General features: G+C 37.2%; 1 protein-coding gene across 1 annotated transcript; it reads right to left on the bottom strand.

Moving 5' to 3' along the window:
• Positions 1–2,252: 2,252 nt before the first annotated feature.
• Positions 2,253–25,035, bottom strand: CRLS1 (cardiolipin synthase 1). Its single transcript, XM_065921473.1, has 7 exons — positions 24,571–25,035; positions 21,863–22,000; positions 17,198–17,327; positions 7,858–7,943; positions 6,835–6,903; positions 5,164–5,255; positions 2,253–3,251 (listed from the first exon to the last, which is right to left on the bottom strand). The coding sequence occupies exons 1-7, from the start codon at positions 24,874–24,876 to the stop codon at positions 3,164–3,166; spliced, it is 909 nt and encodes a 302-aa protein (XP_065777545.1). The 5' UTR covers positions 24,877–25,035; the 3' UTR covers positions 2,253–3,163.
• Positions 25,036–25,502: the final 467 nt, after the last annotated feature.

Here is a 25,502-nt window from a genome sequence, read left to right as displayed (position 1 = left end):
ACCTCCGCCCTGGGAGGGGGTGGGGAGCGGTGGCAGGGAGCCAGCAATCCTTGGGTTCCTGGGCTTGCAGGCTCCTTATCCATGCCTCCTCGTCTTCTGACAGTCTCTAAATCCTGCCCCCACCCCCTTTTTTTCCATTATCTTTTCTCCAGTCTTGAGATATAACAGATGTATAACATTAAGGTGTACCATGCAATGATTTGAGACTCCTATATATTGAGATAATTACAATGAGATTAGTGAATACATCTGCCACTTCATACAGTTATCTTTGTGTACATGCACAATAAGAACTTTTAAGATCTTAGCTACTTTCCAATATACAGTATCATTAACTGTAGTCATCATGGATTTTCTTGTACCATTTGACCACCTTCACCCATCCCCCATCCCATCTCCCACCTCTAGGAACCAACAATCTAACTCTTGAATTGGTTTTGTTATATTTCACATATGAGATCATGCTGAATTTGTCTTTGTCTTATTTCCGTTGATATAATGCCCTCAGGATCCATTCAATTTGTTCCAAGTTGCAGGACTTCCCTCTTTTTATGGTTGAATAATGTTCCATTATATATATATATATATTTTTTTTTTTTCTTTAGCCACTCATCCATTGACATTTAGGTTATTTCCATGTCTTGATTACTGTAAATAACACTACAGTGAACATGGGGAGTGAAGATATCTTGAGATAATGATCTTATTTCCTTTGGATATGTACCCAGAAGTCAAATTTCCTTCTTCTTGTAAGAACACCAGGCACTTGCTTAAGGCCCACCCAAATCCAGTATGACCATCCTAATTTTGATTACATCTGCAAAGACCCTATACTCAAATAAAGTCACTTTCACAGGTACTGGGGGTTAAAACCTGAAAAATGTCTTTCTGAGGCACAGTTCAACCCAAAACAGCATTTACTTCTAAGAAAAAAAAGTCAGATTTTATTCTCATGGTATCTTCTGTTTCTACAACATGCTGCAGGACAGAAACCATGCTGCAGAAACTAAGCCTATCCAAGTTTGTTCTGGATGATGGGACTGGGCTACATATTTCTAGATGTTTGAAGTTTTGAAAAAGCCTCCCAAAATTCTATGGTGGATCCCTAGTTTTATCACATATATCCAAGAAAAATGGACTGATTTAAAAGATCTACCAGCTCCAAATTTAAAGCTGCAAGGCAAAAGCCCAAAATGTGACTAATATAAAAGCCCTCAGGCATGTAATTAAATTATCCCAGTGCCTTTTTAAGTTTGATATCAAGATTGAATCTGTTATATAGAGGCACCAAAATAAATGTCATGCTTGGAGTCTGTATGCATGACTCAAATATACCTAATACAATTCCAATGTTTTTTAAACCAGCACAATTTGTTTTATAGCAATTCAATATCCAAAAACCTACAGGTTGGGGAGGGGGAAAGTATATTATTAACAAGAATCAGATTAACACTTGACTACTAAAGAGACTATGGATCCAACTATAAGTCACTCCATATAGTACCAACGCTAGACCACAAGTGAGCATAACGAAACACAAAATTCTAATTTTCCCTCTACTTTAAGTTCTCCCTTTTAAAAACATTTTCATGTGCTCATACTTTGCTAGTACTGAGACATGTTCAATGTGCCTCTTGGGTAGTCCAGCAATGTGACTTCCACCTCTCACTGCCACCCAGGCCATTATGAGACATTAAAGGAGGTTCCAGAAGGGCAAAATGACTAGCCTCACACAGCCCTTCTCTCACCCACTTCCACTGGAGTCCATAGCAGTGTCCCTGGCTGCAGGATTCAGTACTTTTCAAGCCAGGGGTGACTCAGTAGCTAATTTGGGAACAAGGAAGCCAGGACCAGCAGGCAACAAAGGACACACTCGTCCAAGCATGCCACAACTGAGAGGCATGGATTTTGCTTATAATTCCTTATAATTTTTAACACAGCTTAACAGGCTACATTTAGATAACCTCACGGTATGAGGCTATATTACACTCGGGTTAGAACCTGGGACAATGAGCAACAACAGGCCTCCACTCCGAAGAGGAAGCAGTCAGCACCAGCCACATGTCTTCCTCTCCTTGTACCTTCCATTCTCTTAAACATGACAGTGTAGTAAGAAAAGGACTTTTAAGTCAGATGATCCTAAAGCAATTATTTTACGATGTAAGTGCAAGTGACACAGCTAAATGGACTTTATGAATCATAAAACTTCCACAACAGCAGATGACCATAGGATGCTATACAAACAACCCAAGTTGAAGGTCATTTTTTCCCAGCTTTTATTCCTTTAACAACTTAACAAAAGAACATTCCTCAAGTTTAAAAAAAAAAAAAAAAACTTTGAAAAATATACAGTTTCATATTATTTACATAACATACAAGTACAGGTCCCAGTATCATACAAACGTGTTAGATATAGTGGGAAGGTATGCTATAACTCACTGCCTCCTGAATGGCTAGGGTAACAGACATGTTTGCATTTTCCAACTACCTTTATCGCTTATTATCCTGATGCAAGGCACCTGAGAGGTTGGAAGACTTCTGAATGTGAACTTCAATAGCTTCTATTTTGATCTTATTGATTTCAAAACTGACTACATTTTAAATCTCTTTACAAGTTTACTTTATCCAAAACTAAGCTACCTTTATAGTCATCCTAAATAATCAAATATTAATCACATGTACTGTTAATATGTACACAGATCTAAAAGTCAAACATACAACTGTGCCGCTAAGTTATACAGGATTTTATATTTAACCCCAGGACACTCCCTAGTGCTCTGTGAGGAATCCAAATTTATTAAAGTGCCAACTCTTCAGTTTCCATGCTCTCAACTGGTTTTTTGAATGTATTTTTAAAAATGGCTTAAAAAAAAAAGACTGACAATAATTAGAATAATTGCTACTTACAAATTAATCAAGAAACCTAAGATAAAAAAACCTAAATTATAGTTTTATTTGTATTTAAAAATATGTTGGAAATTCTGCATATGCCCATGATCAAGCTTATTGTCAATGCACATTACTTAAAATTTTGATGACATGGTTTGTTCTGACAAGTCCTCCTTCAAGCTGAACACCAAAATAAGGGAACTCCTGTAGACTTCCATTGGCCCTGCCACTGTTGATGTGTACTGCTTCCTTGTTAATGATAATGGATGACTTTTCATCTGCCTTTTATCACCTGGACAGTTTTCCGGCCATAATGATAATAACTGTAAGCTGATGCAGCTGTGGTAAAAGCTGTAAAACACCTTTTATGGAAGAAAAGAAAATTTAGTTTAAATGGTAACTATAAATATACATAAAGAATACACATAATATATACTGAAGAATACATTTAAAAGAGTTGTTTAAAAGTAAAAAAGGCTGTTAGTGTAATTTTTTTTAACAAGAATCTAAATATATCGCTTTTCCTTAAGACTTCATTTGAATCAATAATGTCAAACAGAATTAATCTAGTTAACAAATCTGAAAAAAATAGCAATTGTCATTTTTACCCAGACATTATTCTATGATAGGTAATTTTATTTTCACAGCCTCACCTTACTGAGGAAACACTGCCCCAGAGAGCTTGCTCAGGGCCACAGAACTATGAGTCTGGCCTGGTTCCAACTCTAGAGCTCTTGTGTTTCTCCCACTGTTCCATGCTGCTGAGAGTATTAGTATGAGAAGCTATTTCTTGCAGGTTTGGGGAATTCTAATAATCTGAGTCATTTTAAATACAATTCAGCTTTCTTTACTTAAAATTAATCAGATTCTCTTTGAAATGACATGTGTGACGCTCAGGGCTCACTGATTGTATGCAGCTAACAGGTTCATTTTTGTGCACACATGAGCTTCTGCTTCCGTCAGGTGAGGTGCAGGCTCATCAAGACCATTTTTATTTGACCCCAAATCTGTTTATGCCAGCTTAATATCCTAAATTCACACATAAATTTAATGAAATATACATGTGGGAAGAATTGCTATTTCTTAGAATTAAGCTAGAACCTTGGAGCGGCAAGACAATCTGCTAAACACTACTGTTGAAGTAAGTAGACAATATGGGCTTCCCTGGTGGCTCAGTGTAAAGAATCTGCCTACCAATGCAGGAGACACAGGTTTGATCCCTGGGTCGGGAAGATCCCCTGGCAAAGGAAATGGCAACCCACTCTAGTGCTCTTGCCTGGGAAATCCCATGGACAGAAGGAACCTAGCAGACTACTACAGTCCACGGGGTGGCAAAGGAGTTCAATGCAACTTAGTGACTAAACAACAAGTAGACAATATAATTGTTAAATACTGGAGAAAATAATAAAAATCTACAAAGTGTCTATACTCTGCTTCATAAATGTCTTACATTCCTATATCATTTTAAAAGAAAAGAAAATGAAAATCAGAGTTTGTATTATGGATGCAGTTTTTTTCAAGAAAGAAAAAATATCCTACTGATGAGCCTATAACCAAAGAAAATGAGTTGGGCTTATACCAGAAGACATAGGACAAATGAGTGTACAATTTATATTTTAGGAAATAAAATGTTCAGCATGTGTATCATTTTTAAAGATTCTTAGCTTAGCTGACTTTAGTTAACCATTTTCTGGCTCAGACTGCATCAAGCAATGCTTTAATTATCAAGTTAAAAATATAGTAAAATATAGAGCTTTAGTATCGGTGTGATGTATGTGGACTCAAAGTATGAACCTGACACATTTTCAAGGCTACACATAATCTTAACAAAATAAAATTCAAACTCCTTTCTCCAAGTTTCTTCCCCACTCTTCCTCCTTCATCAGGCTGGGTGCACCTCCTATACATCTGAGTTTGCTCAGGGTCTGTCCTTCACCAGAAAGGCTTCCCCTCAGTCTCTCTCCATCTAGACTTCATGGCTCAAATGCCACTCCTCCCTGAAGCTTTTCCTCTTCTTCCTACTTGGAATATTTTTCTCTCCTCCAAAACCCCAACACAATACCTCTCATCCTTATAACTTGCATGAAAGCCCCTATAACTTCTACATCCTACAATTGATAGCAAGCTTCTTAAAAATGGTATCAATCAAAAAATATAGCCCCTACAGCTTTACCCAGTGTTTAATAAACATGATTAAGGACAAAGTAACTCTAGGATTATCACAATAAGCCATTTTGTTGCTGTCCTCACAAAGTAATTCTAAGTTAAGCTTACCACAGGATCTGAAGGTAAATGCTGTCAGCATAATTGAAAACTGGAGCTGCCAAAGAAGCTGCCACCAAGATTAACTGAACCGCTGTGTTTACCTTTAAAAAGAGAAGTCACAAATGAACAGTGCGAACCCAGTCATGTTTCAAGCTCACGAGAGAAAGGCATAACCCATCACAGTATAACACAACAGACTCTCAGCATGCCTGATGGTGTAACATCTCTGCTAAAAAAGCTGGCATTCACACAAAAGGCTGAACTTCACTAACTGGCTCATCTGTCTGCACAGCTGCCCTTTACAAAAGGTGGGGAAGGGCAACTATCAGAAAACACCATTATCTTGAATTTTCATAGCAATTCAGTACTATTGCAAAGTTCTTTGCTTTTTTCTCAGCTACCCATTAAAACAGACCTCTGAATATGGAAACAGTGAGACTCTTCACAGGTGAAAAGGTAATGAGTTAAGTGATTTGTCTACAGTCTAGCAGGTTACAGATCCAAACTAAGAACCCAGATTTCCTGGCACTTCATTTAATGCTCCTTTCACTAGCATTAGGTTAGATACACAAGTTAGAAAGTTGAAATGCATTCATCTCCATGAGAAAGGCTCTCAGGAGGAAATGAGTAGGTTTCCCTACCCTAAAAGACAGTATGGTGGAGAAAAGGAAGACGACAAAACCACTGGAGATTTTCTCTACTCATCTAGATAAACATTCTGGGAAAGTAGGTGATATGTTGAAGGAAGCACCAATGTTCTCTCATCCATTCTGCAGCCAGATTACAAGGATTCCACTCCATTTTTAAAAACAAGTAATAAAAATTGTCTGAAGAACTTCTTGCAAGACCAAGGAGTTGAGGCATTTGTTCCTAGCACCTCTTTAAGCCACTTTCCATATGGTGCTACACTCCAATTACTATACTTGATACATATAAAAGTCACAGAAATAAATAAATAGGTAAAAAAAACAAATAACCAACCAACCAATCCATATTTGTAGGTAAAAATTAACCCCAGGGAGTCTCTGGTTTAAGAGTAATCATCCTTTTGTCCCAAAGATGATTGGCATTCCTAACCTGTTAAACCTCTGTCACAAGGGATGGAGCAAAATAATTGGAGCAAATTTATGTGCCTCAATAGGCATTAACAGTGTCCTCTCTGTGCGCAAAGACTAGCATGCAGGTATTGCCCTGAAAAGGGCTTAGGAAAACAGATGGATAACTTAGAGCAGGAGTTGTTTATTAGTGAATAAAATTTTCTCCTACTCTTTCCATGTAATTGCATGGCTATCGCACCTGAAAGAGACCTTATTGTATGGTGTTTTCACAACAGGGAGGGGTGGGTAGTGAAAGCAGAAAGAAATCTTCATACTTTCTTTGTGTCACAATCAATATGCAATTATACTTCTACTTTGTCCACCTCCCCTAAGTGATGGCCTTAATACTTCATTCAGAGACTTAAATTCTTAGACCACCAGACCACCAACACAAGACACACATGTATACTAGAGCTCCAGAGAGCCTGGAGGACAAAAGAACTGGGTTGATAACTCCACTCTATCCACTATGGTCAATGCATTAAGATCTATCTTATTTTCAGCTGCTCCAGACTGAGGTTTATAGTCATTATAATAATCCACAAGGGAATAATAACTTAAAAGGATGTTGTGTGTCTCTTACCTTACTGATGAAGGTTGGTTTTAACCTAGCAGTGGCATAACAAGGATTGAAATACTTAGAAAGTGTTCGCTGGCAGAGGACAAAAAAAAAAAGATAAACTTTATTCAATTTATTAAGTTTAAAATAAATATTTTGCTATTATTAACATGTAACAGTTACTGAGTGTATACCACATGCCTGGCTATATGCTAGATCTATGATAAAGTCTGGCTGATGACATCTTTTTAACTAATCTCCCTCATCACTATTTTTCCTTTATAGGCTAAAAAATCAAAATGAATAAAATGTTGACATTTTCACAGGACTCGGAATCAAAAGATGAGGCTGTTATGCTCATGTAGTGATTATTAGCTAAGTTTGCTTAACTGCTAAATATTTGTAGAAGCAATGAACAAAAGTGCAAATTACCCTATGCTCATAAAACTGTAATTTTTAAAAACCAGTTCTAGAGAATCCATAGTAGAAGCTAAGTTACACAGGAAAGGGTGCTTAGTCATACAAAACACTCTTAAGAAGGGACTTCCCTGGTGGTCCAGTGGCTGAGACTCTGAGCTCCCAATGCAAGGGGTCGGGCTTCAATCCCTGGTCAGGGAACTAGATCCCACATGCCACAATTAGCAGAGCCCACAAGCTGCAATGAAGATTGAAGATCCTGCATACCACAACTAAGAGGCAGCACAACCAAATAAATATTAAAAAACAAAAACATTCCTAACAGAGTTTGCTGCTAGGGACAGGGCTAGTTGGCCTGAGTTTTATGGGCTATCAACTAAAACAATTTTGACTTAAAATAAAAACATGCTTTTAAAAAATTATTCACATGTTCACTGAACAGCTACTATAATGGTGATTCAAAAGCAAGATGATAGTCTGTTTTCTTTAAATTCCTAGTAAATGGATTAAATACATGATTGTCATAAATTATTCCCATAAAGTGAAAATCAGTACACAATAGTGTTTTTTTCCTTTTGCCTTAAGTTACAAATACAACTAAAAACCTTTTTTTTTTTTAAACAAACTCACCGGTGTTGGAAGAGTTCGATATCTGACATAAAAAACAGCAGCAATCAACATTACATCTCTTGAAATTATCATATAAGTAAGTGGAACTGAAAATCAAATATAAGATAATTTTGATTGGAATTTTGAAAATTATTTAGACATTACACATAACATAAAGCCTTACCATAAATTGGTGTTTCACCTAAGTAAAAATTTTATAATAAACATTTATCAATGCCTGTCTAGGGTCCTTACCATGAACCAGTAATTTTTATATTCTTCTTTTACCTGCCTTCAAAACAAGGCGAAAGACAGACTATGGCTTTTAAAAGCACATTTCAGAATGTTGACCCTCACTTCTTTTAATTTTTTTCCTTGCATATGTTTTTAAGTTGTAGTTATTATCAGTGTCAGCTCTACTCAGCCACCACTATTTCCTTGTTACTTCTCAGCTTTATAAGTTTGGGAAAAAGATAACCTCACTATAATTGCATGGAATGAGTTTGTAAAGAGGTTGGAAAAGATGTCAGGACTCAAGCCATTCTGACTTTCAAGAACTGACTACTTGTTTCTGTAGTCTAGATTATTTTACGAGCAGCAAATTTTGTTATACGTACCACTTGTGGAGAAACAATATCTTCAGTTTTGCCTGGCCAGTTCCTATCCAAGCAATTTCCATTTTTTCTTCTGCTCATTCAGTCAATGAATCCTAACTAAACATGAACTCAACTTGTTGATAGTTTTCTCATTATTCCTAAGATCCTACAGGATGGCCCCAGAGCCAGAAGGACATTTTAAACGGACACCCAAGGAACTCCTGCTCCCTTGTTCAGTGAGAATGGGAGGGCAGAGGTCTTGCTTCACTTAACATCCTTCCACATCTAAGGAAGTTTTAACCATGACTATAAAACACATTTTATTAGAAAGAAATATTTTTTAAAGGAAAAAACCTTAAGGCTAACACTCAATTCAAATTGTTTCAGTTACTAAAATAAATGGATCATGCATAGCTCTTCCATAATACCTTCAAACAGCTCTTCTTGAATTACTTTTAAGGCTATCCTTATGATCTGCTCCAATTTTGACATTCTATTGGTTCAGCAACTTAAGAACAATCTCACTAATTAATTACAGATTTAAAACTTAAATCTCTGCTGGTTGTGGCTGTTATATATATATAAGTGTTGTATGGCGTAGTACTTTGTGACAAGATGATTCCAAAGAGAAAATGCTTATCCACTCAAATCACGGCATTTGGAGCATAAAAAAGACTCCACTGTATAAGCCAAATAACAAAACAATCCAGTAATGATTTTTAACAGGATTTTTGTGCCTGTAAACCCAACTTTTCTATATAGCAATAATCAGCTGCAAAATCAAATAACAATCAGAGTTTAAAATGCAGCAACTCATGCAAATTATATATAGTAAATACAACATTACAGGAAAATAAACATCTATTATTGCAGTTCATCACCACAGGTGGAAAAGAATATAAATAAGAGGTTTCTACAGAAGAACAGATGAGGTGATTCAATATACTGCAAAGCAGTGGGTTCTAGTTCTCTTAACTACCAAAATTACCACTTACTGAGCATCTGGCACAATTTAAGCATTATATACATATTATGTCATTTAATCTACACATCACCACCATGAAATGTGAACCATCATTATCTCCATTTTACCAATAGGAAAACAAGCCTCAGGCAGATTATATATCCTGGCCAAGGTCACCAGTTAGTCAGTGGTACTGCAAAATGCATCTCTGGACTCAGTTCACCAACTGTCAATCTGTTTGATAGAGGAAAGTACTGTTTAAAAAATCAAGTGTTCCCCAAACTAACTACTCATCACAGAATCACCTCATAAAAGTTTTGTAAAAGCACAGATGAAAGCTCCCTGGGGGTTCACAATACACCCAGGCTGGGACCAGGGCTGCAAGGCCTCTGCCAACTGACAGCCTGTATACTGTACATATAGGCTCTTAACTTTCATTTGAGGGGCAACTTTGTCTAGTTCCCTGGTTTTTGAATCTTCTAACTGTTCCTGCCTTCTCTCTCAGTCTTCCCTTGCCTTTTCTTCCAGGGCTAAAGCAGCTTTCTTTCTGTCTATTAGAGTACAACAGCGTGTTAGTGGAGGTGTAAAATGTGTCAGGGAATGCTCCAAGGTTTTCTTCTCTATTTGCTAATTCTGTCTGAAATATAGTTTCTGCAACAAGGAAGTATATCATGGGCAAATTTTATTAGTGTTAAAGGGGAAATAATAAAATCAAGTCATTTTTACACACAAAGTGATCACTATCAATAGCATACACTGTTGCATTGAAAATTTAACACACAGCCACACTCATTTGTTTATGTATTTTCTATGGCTATTTTCACACTACAATAGCAGGCTTGAGCAGCTGCAACAAAGACCACATGACCTACAAAATTGGAAATATTTATTTACTATCTGGCCTTGACTGAAAAAGTCTGCCAACATTTGTTCTACATCCTAACCTCTAAATCAGGACCTCCACAACCTCTAAGGAGCAGATAGAGAGCTCCTATCTACAGAACAGACTTATAAGTACTGCAAATTCAGCGCCATGTCTGTTCCCTCCCTGTCTGTTCACCCTAGAGGGAATGATACCACTCAGTGAATTCCACCAATGCTCAGAGAGCACCCAGTTAACATTTTACAAAGTGAGTGGCCAAGGATCACTAGGCATTTTAACAAAGTCTCCATCATGAAAGAGAGACCAAAACAAATAGGAAAAAAGAAAGAGTACACACACATACACACACACATAAACAGAAGATATCCTGAAATGATGATATTCAGCTATGATGTAAGAAAAAGACTTATTTAAAAAAAAAAAAAGAAGAAGAACATATAGAACAAGAGCTCTTGGAAACTAAAAATGACAGCAATAAAAATGTCAATAAAGGGATAAATGACAAAGTTGAGGAAATCTCCCAGAAAGAGAACAAAAGAGAGTTTCCAATAAGAAGAGAATCTAGAAAGAAATGTTTAGAACTTAAAGATAAGTTTTCAGACTGAGGGGGCCTTCTCATTACCCAGCACAATGGAAACAGACTCTAGAACATAAACTATTGTAAACTCTCAGGCCAACAAGGTTAAAAAAAAGATACTCAGGTTCAGCTTCCGTTAATATCTGAGTAGGTAATAATTCTCCTGCTAACACAATTAAAGACCATTTAAAAAAAAAAAACTTGAAAGTGAAAAGCTTATTAAGATGCTAAGAAGGTATCAGAATGAGAACTTGGGAAAATAAGCCTAGGCACTCAGAGCCACTGTCCATGACCCTAGAGAAGAAAGCAACAAAGCTGAATAAAACAAAGGGGTTTTGGCAGCCTTATGGGATGGCAGAACCATAGCCAAAGCCCAGAGTCCTCAGGTTCGGCAGTGACAAACCACTTCCTAGCTTTAAGCTAGGATCTGGACAAATACTCCCACAGGGTTGAGAGAGGAGTTGGCCTTAAGTAAACTAAACCTTAAAAGAATGTTGTATCTGGCCATCTAGGTAGTCCCAGACTATCAGCATTCCTAGATAAGTGGCAGAACTGAACAAAAAATCTCTTCCAGAGAGTGATGCCATCATCCTATACATCAAAATATTTCTCCAAATTATTTTAAAATATTAATAGTGTCTAAACAGTTAAAACACACCAAAGACATAAGATACCATGAGTAAAAATCAATAGAAACAGACACATGAAAGAGATCCTCAAAAGATATTTCAAAAATATCAGTACTTATAAAACTAAAGCTTACTATGTTCAGAGGACTATATATATAACAATTAAAGGGATATACATGAAAATTTCAGCAGGAAATTGAAAACTATAAAGATGATTTGCTAAGTTTGAAAAATAAAATAGAAATTCTATAACAAAAAAATACAATAGAAGATTTAAATGAATTTGGCTCAGCTGAAGAGAGAAGCAGTGAAATGAAAGAGTGTGCTTCAGCTTCATTAGTCATCACCTAGAACAGAGTTCAGAAAGATTAAATTAGTAGGTAACATGCAGAAAAGAGGCTAAGACACTTAAAGGATACAGTGAGATTTAACACATATATTGCAGTCCCAAAAGGAGAAAAACAGGAAACAATACCTGAAGATTGTGGCTTAGAATTTTTTATAACTGGTTAAAGATATCAATCTATATATTAAAAAGCCCAACAAATCACAAGCAGGATAAATAAAAAAGAAAAATCACACCAAATACTATGAAACTATGGAAAACCAAAGAGAAAGAAGAAATCTTAAAACCAGCCAGAGTAAAAAAATACCTTAGAAAATGAAGTGAGTTAACAGTTGATTTCTTATTGCCAACAACAGAAATGAGTAGACAACTGCATGGTATCCTTGTGGGGAAAGGAAGATCCCACATGCCATGGAGCAACTAAGCCCAGATGCCACAACTACTGAGCCCATACGCCAGAACTAGAGTCCATGTGCTGCAACATAAGATCCCGCACGACACAACTAACGTGTCACAGCCAAATAAATAAATATTCAAACTTTATAAAGGCAAAAGTAGAACAGAACATATGGGACAAATAAAACACAAAGTAAAATGGAAGACTGCTACACAAATATCAGTAATCATAGTAAATGGATTAAATGTTCCAGTTGAAAGAGAAAGTATTTTTAGACTGGCTACATTAAAAACCTATTATATGTTATTTACAAGCAATACCTAAAATAGATGTAGACAAGTTGAAAGTGAAAGATTTATCTATCATGCAAACACTGGCCAGAGATAAGCTAGAGTAGATAAAGTAATATTAAAAAAAAAAAACAGACAAAAGCAAAAATCATTTCTAAAGATACAGAAGGTCACTTCAAAATAAAATATTCAATTCACCAAGAAGACATAACAATTTTACTTTATATGTACTTAACAGCATAACTTCCAAGAGACACAAAGCAAAATTCAGAGCGAAGAAAAAGTAATGGAAAACTGGACACAGCAGGAAACTTCACTCTCTCAGTAACTGACAGAAAAGCAGACTAAATGTAAAAAATAAGTCAGTAAAGAAATAAAAGTAAAAAAAAAAAAAAAAAAACGAAAAAAAAAAAGAAACGAAATAAAAGTACATAAAAGTAATTTATTAGAACTAAAAATTTGACAAAATGGACACACATAGACCATCACACCCAATGATCACAGAATACGAATTCACTTGAAAAATGCCTAAAAATTTTGTTCATAAAATTTGACTGTATTCTGGACTGAAGGGCTGAAAATCACAGAGCATGTTCTTTGAATATAGGTAATTACGCCCAAAATCATTAACAAAAAAAATTGTTAGAAAATCCCACAAATTGAGAAATAAATTCTTATTAACTCCATAGGCCAAAGATAAATCATAATAGAAATAGATTACTCTGAATTCAGATAATGATAAGAACACAAATACCAACATATGAGAAACAGTGAAAAGGAAAATGCAAAATGCCTTAAATGCAAACATTAAAAAAGTAAAGCTGAGAGAATTCCCTGGTAGTCCAGTGGTTAGCACTCCACGCTTCCACTTAGGGGGCACAAGTTTGATCCCTAATTAGGGAACAAAGATCCCACCAGCCACACAGCATGGTCAAAAAAAGGAATGAGTTAAACATTCATCTATAGCTGCACTATTCAATACAATAGCCACCAGCTACATGTAAAGATAAAACACTTGAAATGTGGCTAGTCTGAACTGAGATGTTGTAAATGCAAACTGCATGCTGGCTTTTGAAGACAGAGTATCAAAAAAAAAAAAAAATCTCATTAATGATTTTTATTGATTATACAAAGAAGTGGCTATTTTTGATCTAGTGGACTGAATAAAATGTTATTAAGGGGAGGGGGTAGCACAGGCAGCAATGCATGCTCAGAACATGCTGTCTCCAACTGCAGCAGGAGAATAATGTCTCTCTCACACATACTCACACACACATACATTTCACCTGTTTCCCTTCACTATGAATATGACTACTAAAAAAATTTAAATTAAATCTATGGTTCCCATTATATCTCTGCGAGACAGGACTGATCTAAAGGATTTAGAAAAGAACATCAGAGAAAAGTCAAAGGATGACACAGAAATAAAAGAACAAGATTTAATGAAACAGTAAACATATCAGAGAAGTTTGACAAAGCTCAAAGTTGGTTCTTTGTAAAGATTCACAAAACTGACAAACCTCTGGCAAGACAAGTCAAAGAAAAAAAGGACAAATAACTAATAATTAGGATGAAAGGGGGGACACTACATACCCTACAGACATCAAAAAGTAAACATGGATAACTTTAGCTTATAAATAGCTTATGGTAATTTTTTTTAATGAAGTTGAAATGAATCAAGTTCCTATAAAAAACATCATAACTCACAAAACAGACAAAGATGAACCAGAAAAAACTGAACATATATATATATTTTTTAAAGTGAATCAATTATTTTAAAACGTTTTCCCAAAGAAAACTCCAGGAATCAATGGCTTCAACAAGTTCTACCAACATTCAAAGAAATAATTGAAATCTCACACAAACATCTCCCAAGAATGGGGGGTCAGGGAGGAAGTACACTCCCTAAAATTCATTTTATGAGATTAGTACAAAACTTGATATTAAAACCTAACAAGGGCATTTTTAGAAAAGAATTTTAAGCTAATTCTGTGAATCTAGATGTGAACTGACAAAATATTAGTAGTAAACCAAATACAGCAATATCTTCAAAATATATCATGATCAAGTTGGATTTATAACAGGAATGTCGTCAGGTTGATTTAATTTAGAAAATCAATAATGTAATTCACCATACATTAAGCTTAAAGGGAAAAAATATAGCTACCATAATACATGAAGAAAAAGAAATTTCATAAAATTCAATATCAATGTAAAAAAACTTCTGAGCAAACTCCCTGTAGAAGTGAACTTTACCCTTACAAAGGGGTGCTACAAAACTCTACAGGAAATGTCATATTTAGTACTGAAATATTGAAATCTTTCCTTCTGAGACTGAAAATAAGACACAGACACCACTCTTAGTCAACACTGCACTGTGTACTATAGTGAGGCAAAATTTTAAAAAGGTAAAATAGTGATGAAGAAACACACTGTCATGAATTATAGACAATACATAATTGAGGATGCAGAAACTCCAAGAGAATATACATTTATATTATTAGAATAAGAGTTCAGCAAGTTTTGCTAGACACAAAAATTAACATTAGAAATGGATCTCATAAACAATAAGCAGCTATGACAAAATGAAATATTAACAGAGCTACGTTTACAAAACAATCAAGAATTACAAGTTACCTAGGAATAAATCTAATAATTATTTATTACCTCTCTATAAATAACTAACATTTTGACATTTTAACAAACCTAAATAGAGTATATACAACAGGTTTGTGGACTGGAAGACAATATTATAAAAATGTCAATTCTTCCAAATACATCTGTAAATTCAATGTATCCCAATAAAATCCCAACAAGTTTTTTCTGGGAAACTTGAAAGTTGATTCTAAATCTACCTACAAATGCCAAGAGGTAAGAATATCAAGATAGAAGAACTTGTTCTATCATATATCAAGACTTTTAGCAAAGTAGTAGTAATTAGGGACAGTCCCGATACATAGACAGACAAATCAATGGGGAATAAACTAGACAACACAGAAAAGGACTCATGTATATATGCACATGGTTTTTTTAATAAAAAGTGCTGGGATGGATAACTGAGTGTCCAAAGAAGCAGTTAGAAAATTAATCTCTAAGAGAGAGCATTTTTTTTTTTTTGAGAGAACATTTTTTTAAACCAACAATTAAGAATAAAGTAAAAAAAAAATCTTAAAAGCTTTCTAATACAAAACATAATCACATATAAAGGAAAAGGTATCAGAATGGCATGAGACTTCTCAACAGCAAGATGGAATCTGGAAACCTATAGAACAAGGTCTTCAAAATTCTGAGTGAAAACAATCTGCAACTGAAAAGTATGCCCCTTTTGAATCTCAATCAAGTATGGAGGGTAGAATAAAGACATTGTAGACATCTGTAGAATAGACACTGTATACCTCTAAAAACTTGCTGCCATGCTGCATCCGAGCACAGGAAACAATTGGAGATTGCACTCCACATGGAAGGCATGGGAAAAACAGACCCAAGACAGAAGACAGAGAACGGAAGTGCCCAGAATGACAGTGAGTGTTAATGAAGGCTTGAAAAGCAACCTACACCAATTATATCAACATTATCCATAATGCCAAAACCTAGAAACAATTTCTATGTTCAACAGGAAAATACCTGGCTAACCTTTGTGTAAAACAATACAACAAAATACAAAGTAACTCTGAAAAAGCTTCAAGGGAAGCATGAAAATGCACACACCACACAATAATCTTAATTGTGAATGTTAACAGAATGCTCCTTAGGACCTTTTTTCCTACAAATTATCTATATTACGTATAGCATGCTTCTGCCCATTCAATACCCCCAACCACATACACACCATAATCATGACTTTCAAAGAAGCACACAAACAGTAGTTTAATTCATTTTTAAATTTGACTATGCAGATTTAAAAGCCTAAAGATAGAGGAGAAAAAGAATCTCTAGATTGAGAAGAATGTACTAGACTGAAACACCACTACACGTCTTCCTATCAAATGTCAGTAACAGCATGGTACTGAAGGAGCAAGTGGCAGTTTCTTTGTTTTCAATTCTATTTCTAACTCAGAAATAATCTGCACCAAAGGATAAAAACTGAGAAACCCAGCTAAAGTAGAAAATGAACAACTCAAAAAGCAGTACAAAATACAAAAGATCATAAAATTTTGTTACAAAGAGTATTCAGACAATGTACAAACTACATGATAATTAAAACTGCATAATAGTGTCTAAGTAATAACAAAGTGAAATTTTATAGACATCTCTAGGCCTTCAGAGCTCTCATTTATTAAATTGTACTTAGTAAATAAGATGACTCAGGAAACTTTAAATTGCTTTTAAAAAGCTACGCACTAAGAAAATAAAATAGTTTCAAAAGATTCTAGGATAATGTAAGTTAGCACTGTGAAATATGTGCTCAATTTTAAACAATCTTACTAAGAAAACAGATTCTATTAGTATATACAAAGTCATAAATTTGAAAGTAAAACAAACAGCTTAGCAAGCAAAACAGTTCAACAGTTTAAAATTAGAGAAACAAAAAAAATAAAATAAAATTAGGGAAACACTTTAAAGTTGAAAAACATATTTGTGGAACAAAAATAATTTGTCTCTCAATCAAGAGAAATCCTAAGCTGACTAATGTCACTCTTCCCTGTACTATTTAAAAGCACACATGATGGCACTCTTACCTGGAATAAGATCTGCATAGGTCAAGCTAATATATAAGATACTGATAAGTATTTTATCAGCAAGTGGATCAAGAGCACTTCCCAAAGCTGATTTCTGACTGGCCCAGTTTCGAGCAATAAATCCATCCAACTGAAAATAGAAGTTTTTTTTAATAAATGTCACAATGGGTACAGAGTAGATATCCTGAAGATTAAAAGGTACCAGAATAACTATACTTTCATAAAATGTAGATAAAGCCTCTTCTGTTTCTTACTCCCAAACCTCCTCTTTTACTGGTATACATTTAACTTTTTTTTTTTTTTTTTAATATTATTTTATTAGTTGGAGGCCAATCACTTTACAATACATTTAACTTTTAAATTACCAATTGGTCAGAAAATAATTTCACTTTCCCACAGTACTTTTCTTTTTCAAGGCCTTCAGCTATTTCTCAATGTTTCCACAATGCCCCTTTGAGGGATGAACCCAGACACAAATTTAGAGATGTAAAGAACCCACATAAAACTCAAAGGAAGCATGACTGACAGAGCATAGACCTAGGCGCCCCCTACTCTCAAATCCTGGGCTATTTCACCACATCCAAAATAGCTGCTTTTACTTGCAAGGGCTACTCTTTAACTGCAAGATTTCCTAACTCACATTCCTACTTTTCTATAACAGTATCCAATTCTCTAAGCTTTAGCTGTTATTATTTTTAACTGTTATCATCAATATTTTTTGTCTAGTGCCACTGTTAATTCCATGGTTGACTACATTTGCATGGCTTGTACCTGAATAAAATATTCAATCCTTTGTATTTGGCCTACTTAAAATTTGATCTTCACTACTCTTGGAAACAAATTATATTTTAAAGCAGAGGTCATACTTGGTTTCCTGGGAGCCAAGGGGCCTGCAGGCTGGTTTTGTTTGAACTGCCCAGAGGTTTTTAAAATACAAATTAGTTGCCAATATTTAAATATTCAAAGTCTTACCTCAAAAAATCCACATCTCCAAGCTCACTCGAGGAATGGGAAGAAAATTGACTGAAACGAAGTACTGCCTATTTTCATTAAACAACGTAGATATTTTCTGATTTTCCAAGTCCCTACCTGGCTTTTATTCATTTTATTTAACTTCAAGTTTCAACAAATGTTTGAATTTTCTAGTTCTATTTCCAAGAAAAAGATCAAATTACTTTAGACACAATTTAACATGGCACATTTTAAAGGATAAGTCAGTCCTCCATATCTCAAGTATTCCAATAACTTAGAGACAGTTGTCATACAGGATAATGGTTAAGAACTTAAGTCTTCACAGCAGAATGTAAGTGGTGGTTCAAGCACTCGCTCTCCTACTCACTTAACTGTGTAACTCTGGGCACATTTGGCCTAAGCCGAAACTGAGGCTTAGGCCTTTCCTTTCCTTCCCTCTTGTAAAATAGAGATAATGCTACTACCCCAAAGGGTAGGTTGTCTCAGTACACAATATGATTAAAATCTATTTAGCACTCAGTAAATCCTCAAAAACATCAGTTATCAACTATTACTACCTCAACTGAAAAAAAATCTATTTTTTTAAGTATACTAGAGGTAACACTAACAGAAAGTGCCTAGAACTGGGAGTTAGGGCCTCGGAAGATTCAGGTGTCAGTTCAGTTTCTGATCTCAACCTCCCATTTTTTCAGCGTCATCTTTTCACCCTCATTGCTCCTCTACCCAAACTGAATTCCAAGGTCATCAACACCACTTTTTCTTTGTAAATCTCTGTAACTCCCTATTCCACCCTCTCTCAATACTACTTACATACATCTGGCATGTACTCTAAGCCGACACCCAAACAGCTGAACACTGGAAAATACCTAAATGAGCTGATCAGTCTCACTTTTACATGACCACAAATCTCCTGTGGGCACTCAATACTGCCTGGTAAACCTACACCTGCTTACTATGTTTACCTTCTCTTTTCAGCCTGCTCTTGCCACAGACTGACTCCATCCCTCCCAAAGCCTCTCTCTAGCTCATGTCTGTATTTCCTCGAAAAGTAAAAGCAGGTTGTCAGCATCCCCTCATATTCTCACCTCTGAATCCCACCACCCAGCAGTATCCAGGCACATTTATCTCTATTATCCTAATCCCTGATCCCCGGTCCTCTTACCTTCTGTGAGTTTCGCCCACCTCCCAAGCATCATCAATCTCTCTTCCTACTCAGTCATTTAATTAATTAGTTAACTAACAACAAAAATTTCCCCAGTATATATTTCTTTATAAACTACCCTTCCTTGACTTTATTGCCCTGTGAAGCAAAACTTCCTCAAAGTGACATCTATTGCCATCACTATCTCACATATGCTCACCAACTCACTCTGCCTGCCCCATCCTCTAGAGATTGTACTCATAAAGGTCACCAACCTATCCTCAACACAACTGAACCACCTTCTTAATATCTGGGACAACTTTCTGCTCAATTTTCTTCCTTTCTAACTAGTTTTTCCTTTTCAGTGTCCTTTACCAGCTCCTTCTCCGCTGCTCCACTTACTGCTCTTTTCTCTGACCCATTCTCTTCTTTTACCACAGTTTAGATGATTTCATCCAGACTTGACCATCTACATAATAACTCTTAAATCTGTCTCTAACCATGACTTCCTCCAACTTCAAACTGTTGGAGTTACCCAACAGTTACCTCCATCTGAACAGGCATAACAACTCTTCCCACAAACCCTGTCCTACTCTTGAGTGTTAACCATCATAGAAAATGTAAACCTCCATGCATCTGCTTGTTGAAAAGAAAAAAGAAACTGCCTAGCACTCATACTTATTTCCTTTCTTTCATCCCACATATCCAATCCATTAATCTATCAACTCTATCTTCAAAACATACTCTCAACCCACTACCCTAGATTATTATATGCCCTCTAACCAGCCTCTCTGTTTCTACTCTTGCATTCCTGTAATTTCCTTCCCATACACAACAGAAATTAGGCTTTGTCATTACCCTGCTTAAACCCTCCATGAGTCTAGCCATCTGCTCAGTGGCCACTCTAGAGGCATCAAAACCTCCATGGAGTATAAGTGTAAAACCATGCCAGTTAACTTAGATTTCCACACACATTGTCTTCTATACTTAGAAAAGTGTAAATGAGGCCTCTTCCACTTAATGAACATCTCAATCACATGTGGCAACTAAAGAAAACTTACAAACCAAAAAAAAAAAAAAAAAAAAAGCAAATATGGTAACCGAAAAATATCTTGTCCATTACAAAAAAAAAAAGAAAAAAATCCATTATCAGTATAATGGTCTTTGACAGACCTGGAGACCATTTTAATAAGTAGAGGCCTTCACACTTCAGGGATAAAAGTAGGGACAAATGAAGAGGTTGTGTGAATGGGGAGAAATTGTGACAAATAGGAGCTAAATTCTGGAAAAAGAGAGGAGGTACCCACTTTGAGAGACTGTATTTGATGCACATTTGGAAATGTCATATAACAATGCAAACACCCTCCTTTGTTTACCCCGCAAAACCTTCAGCTAATTCTACACTGCTCAACAATGGTGCTGGGCAGGTGCAATTTTGTTTCTATGAATCTCAAAGGGAATAGCTGATGTTACAAAGGAAGATGTTATACAAACTGCATTAACAGAAAATAAGTTTCTCTTTATTCTCACTAAATATTGAGCATAACTTTTCAAACATACATCAGTTTAAAGAGGCACCAAATTACTATTGCTTGTCTGGGTGCTTACTTGGATCTCAGACCAGCCTTGTACAAGAATACATAATACATATGCACAATATCTGTTTCTACATGCTTTTGTCCTGATTTAAAATTTTTCCTCTACCATTTCCCCATTTCCTTCAATTTTGTTTTTAAAGGACATATAGTTTTATAAGCTATTTCAATTCTTTATGCAACAAGGTGGGTGACAGATACAAATAAAGTCATACATCCCAATGACTGGCCAGTCCACAAAAGCCTATATAACACATAGTGCAGCTTTCTGTTATTAAAATTATTTCCCAAGTTCTAATTTGAAATAACCTGAGTTAATCTTTCCCTCCCTCTAAACTGAGACAGTGGTGTCAAGGTATTCTCTTCTCCTCTGTCCATCTGCCGGGAGAGTGGAAGGAAGGAAGGATGCCTAATGCCCACCTAGGGCAGGGTCTTTTGGAAGATGGTCAGAGGGGTATGGAGCAGGAATCAAGGAGCAAACGTGTAGGGTGCCTATGGCCTCCTGCCAGCACAAACCTGAGCAGAGATCTGGCCTCTACAAGCTCCTGGTCACAACAACTGGCCCACTACTTCCCTCTCCATCAGTAAAACCAACTGTTGTTGCAGATCAGATATTTCTCTCTACTACATAAGCAGAAAAAAACAGTCTCAGTTTCTCTCCTTTATTTCTATCCCTAAAGCAAGTAGTTGGCCCTTTGAGAATATCTAAGGCTTTTTCCTTTCATGAAGAAGTTCTCCAATGCCTCCCTACAACCTCTACTTCCTTCCTTAGATAATACAAAGAATAACAGAGTCCCACATAGATGCTAATGACAAGCCTTTATAAAAGTACTAGGTGAAATGCATCTTTGAGGATTTTCTTCCAAGGAAAAGCAAACTGAAGCTGCATTATTTCAGTGTAGCGGAGACTGGGATTTAGAAAGGGAACAGAGCAAGGGGAGTGCCTTTACAACTTACCAAGTCAGTTAGCCCAGCTAAAGCAAAAACTCCTAATGCAATATTAAAATCTTCTTCGATAATCAAATAGCCCAAAACTGGGGCCAAGCCAATCCTCGTCATTGACAACATATTTGGGATTGTCCATGGGTTTTCATACTGAAACATAAAGACAACAAAATTTAAATTAAATACTATAAATTCATACTTTAAATAACTATATACACTGGAAAACACACTCCATCAACTTATAGATATGTCATGTACCCAAACACAGACTAAAGTACTGACTATATATAGATTTTCTTATTAGAAGGAAGAAATAAAGATGTATTACCATGTAAGTCAACACTATAATACATGACTTCACAATTAGAATTCAAAACTAAAAACATACTGCTTTTAAAAATGAAACTTCAACACTGCAAACCAACTATATTCAATAAAAATTTTTAAAAAAGAATTACTTTCCCTTTATACAAAATAAAAAATGTTTAGAAGTGAAACTTCAGGAAAATCTTATATTTCAAGTAGACAAACAGTCCAGAAAGTGTCAGAAAAAAAGCCAAATTATCAACCATGAGCATTCTGGCTAAAAAACATTTATTGCAAATAACCTCTCCTCACTCTTCTATACATACCCATCAAAAGAATGCTAAATGCCATACACAGCGTTTGCAGATACGAATGAAGAGGGATTAAAAACACCTAACTCCATAATGTCATCACTAAACTGGAGAACTGCTGGAAGAAAATGGAACAAGGAATAGTGATTTAAATCCTTGGGAAATCTGTTCAAAATAGCCACAGCAATGTTAAGATCCCCAACCAGAAGCTGAAGGCTTTCACAGCTTCCCTATGGGAACTTTATGATTCCTTTAAACTTCATTGGAAGGCAAGGTGTCTGAAGTTGGCACCAACAAAAGGGCACCGTGGCAGCTGCTCTGAAGAACATTCCTTCCTTGCCAAGACAAAATCTGTTTCACGAGAGGGTATTTCAACATTAAAGAACTAAGACACATTGTACAAAACTGGGTACAGAAATAATACAGAGAAAATGTCATTTCCTAAAGGCTAGTTTCTCCACTGAGTCAAGACTGCCAGTTCTACCTCATGGGACTATCTCCTCACAAGATAACCCTACTTAACCTCTTTCTCAATCAGTAACCAACTGAATTTTAATCTTTTAGAAAAGTATCAGCATCCATTTCTAAAGACCTCTTTTAAAATACCTTGAACCATTCTGTAAGAAAAGGCAGTTCTCTAAAGATACTAAGCTTGTGTTTATAAACAGAACCAGGCCACCTCAGCCTGGAAGGATAATGGGGTTTGGGGGGTCAGGGAGCAGAATACTGTCACTAAAGCTACAGAAAAATTCAAATTTTCAGGGAAACAATCAGCAAACCTCTACCTTTTATTGAAGGTAAACCACAATAGCAATTAAATGGACTCATTCTTGGAACACTCCAAACTCAAGTTCAAAGGTACAAGTGGTCAGAGTCCAGAAAAAAAATAAGTCTGTTGACCATACTGCAGTACAGATAAATCAAACTCTGATCCAGTATAACAGCAACTCACTGAGGGGGGAAGGGGACGGTACAGTTCATGATTGAGAAAAGGGAAACGCAAAGCAAAAGGTCAGAATACAGAGGGCCAAAATTCATAACAGATGCCCATGGGATAAAATGAAAGACACAGCTGCAAACAACCACATCATTTCATTTGGTGAATTAATAAACCAGACTGAATGTTCCCAGAACAATGAAAAGGATTCTTTTGAGCGCTACACAAAATATTTCAGTTAAAATACCTCATTAATCTCTAATTATTAAATTTGTAAACGTTTCTAAACTAAAATTAAGAGAGCTAATCTCAGATTACCCAACCAGATAACCTGTGGCATACTCGACCAACTACTGCCGTTCTGGGAAGGACTTCAGCCAGGATATGGCAACTTCAAAGCATCCAGCATTCAAACCCCAACATGCTTTAGCTATTAATGGAGCTGAGACCCCTGCCAGGATGTGGCCAACCCAACCCATGCTGTACAACTGATGAAAGCGGCACAGGGGCCCACTGAAGACATAACAATTGAAGATGTAATAATTGCATGAGTCTTGCTACATGACATCAAAAGCTCTCCCACACTCATGCTCTGATGTCTTCTGTTTGGTCAGTATTTCAACAGGTAAGCAGACAAACATTTTCCTCCGTTACCTCAGAAAGTTTTCATCTTTTTCTATAATTAGAGGTTAAAAGATCTTTTAATTACGATCTAAATTAGTTACTCTTCATCCTATACAATGTGTCAAGTTACCAAAGGTCAAATGGTAGTTAACCAAACCTGCGCAAGCAAACAGAAAGGCCTGTATATATTTCTGAAGACGCTCACAGACTTGCCCCAAACACTGGAGATTCGCCTTATAAAATTTAAAATGGGCTTTTAAAAAGATAAGTGAAGGTTATTTTTACCAATGCAATATCCTGCTCCAGGTGAGGATAGAGGGGGGAGGAGAGGGTTCTAACTTGACCACCGAGACGCAAAGAGGATCAGGCTGGTACTGCTGACATTCGTCCCGACCGAATGACCTCCCCGTAACTTCTCTTCAGGGAACGGTTTAAAAGGTATGAAATGGAAGCATCGGACCTGACCAGCCAGGGCACGTTATTCGTGTCCGGGACCGAGCCCGCCGCAGCCGTCGCCCTTCCGCCGCCTCCTTGGTACGTACCAGGTTGGAGGCGCTCGTCTGGCCCCACTGGCCGCGTCGGGCCTCAACAGCAGCGTCCTCTCCGGTCGCGGGCCCGGGGGCTGCCTTCTCCGCGCCCGAGCAGTGGGCTCGCGGGCTAGCCCCAAGCAGCCGCAAGCCGAGCGCGGCCGGGCGCAGCCACCAGCGCTCAGCCAGGAAACCTAGGCAGCCGGGCGCGGGCGGGAGCAGAGCCCCGCGGGCGCGCCCCTTTCCCGGCCGCGCTCCCGGTGCCCACGCGGCGACGCGCAGGGCCCCCCAAGAGGCGCGCGCCATCCGCGAAGCCAGCATGATCCTGCTGGCGCTAGAGGGAGACGCAGTCGGCGAGAGCTCAGCAATCCAGGGCACTGGCGAACCGCTTCCTCATCAACTCCCCGCAACATTGAGGAAGCTCGACGGCCTCCATTACTGCTTCTCAAACCCCAACACGCTATCTTATACAGGTGGCCTCGGATCGCCAAGGACGGAAGCCTTCGCGACGCTTTTGCGACACCATCGCCGCTGGGCTTACCAGCGCCCCCGGCGGCGGCGGCGGCACTCGCGCACCGTTAGGCCCCGCGGGCTGCAAAGTAGGTCTTTCGTGCAGCCGCTGTCTGCCCGCCCGCCGGCTTCTGGGTCGGTGGGAAGGCGAGGGGAGGAGCGCGCAAACCGGACGACGGCGCGGCAGTTGTGGCCGGTATAGCGCAGAAGTCGTCTCCGGTCCTGGCCCGAAACCAAAGGTGTGCGCGGCTCTGGGAGGAGACGGGGCGGGGCGGGGGGTGCACTTCGTGAGAGGTTTTAACTATTACTGAAATACCTAGTACGGAGGAAGTATTTAATACTAGCTCTCTGTTCTTTTCCCTCTTTTGAGCTTTCCATATGTCAAAGACACGGGTATTAGAAACTGTCAATAATAGCAATTATTGATCGTTTCCTGA

Source organism: Muntiacus reevesi, chromosome 2 (genome assembly GCF_963930625.1).
Source record: "Muntiacus reevesi chromosome 2, mMunRee1.1, whole genome shotgun sequence".
NCBI lineage: Eukaryota > Metazoa > Chordata > Mammalia > Artiodactyla > Cervidae > Muntiacus > Muntiacus reevesi.
This window is presented reverse-complemented; position numbering and strand designations above follow the sequence as displayed.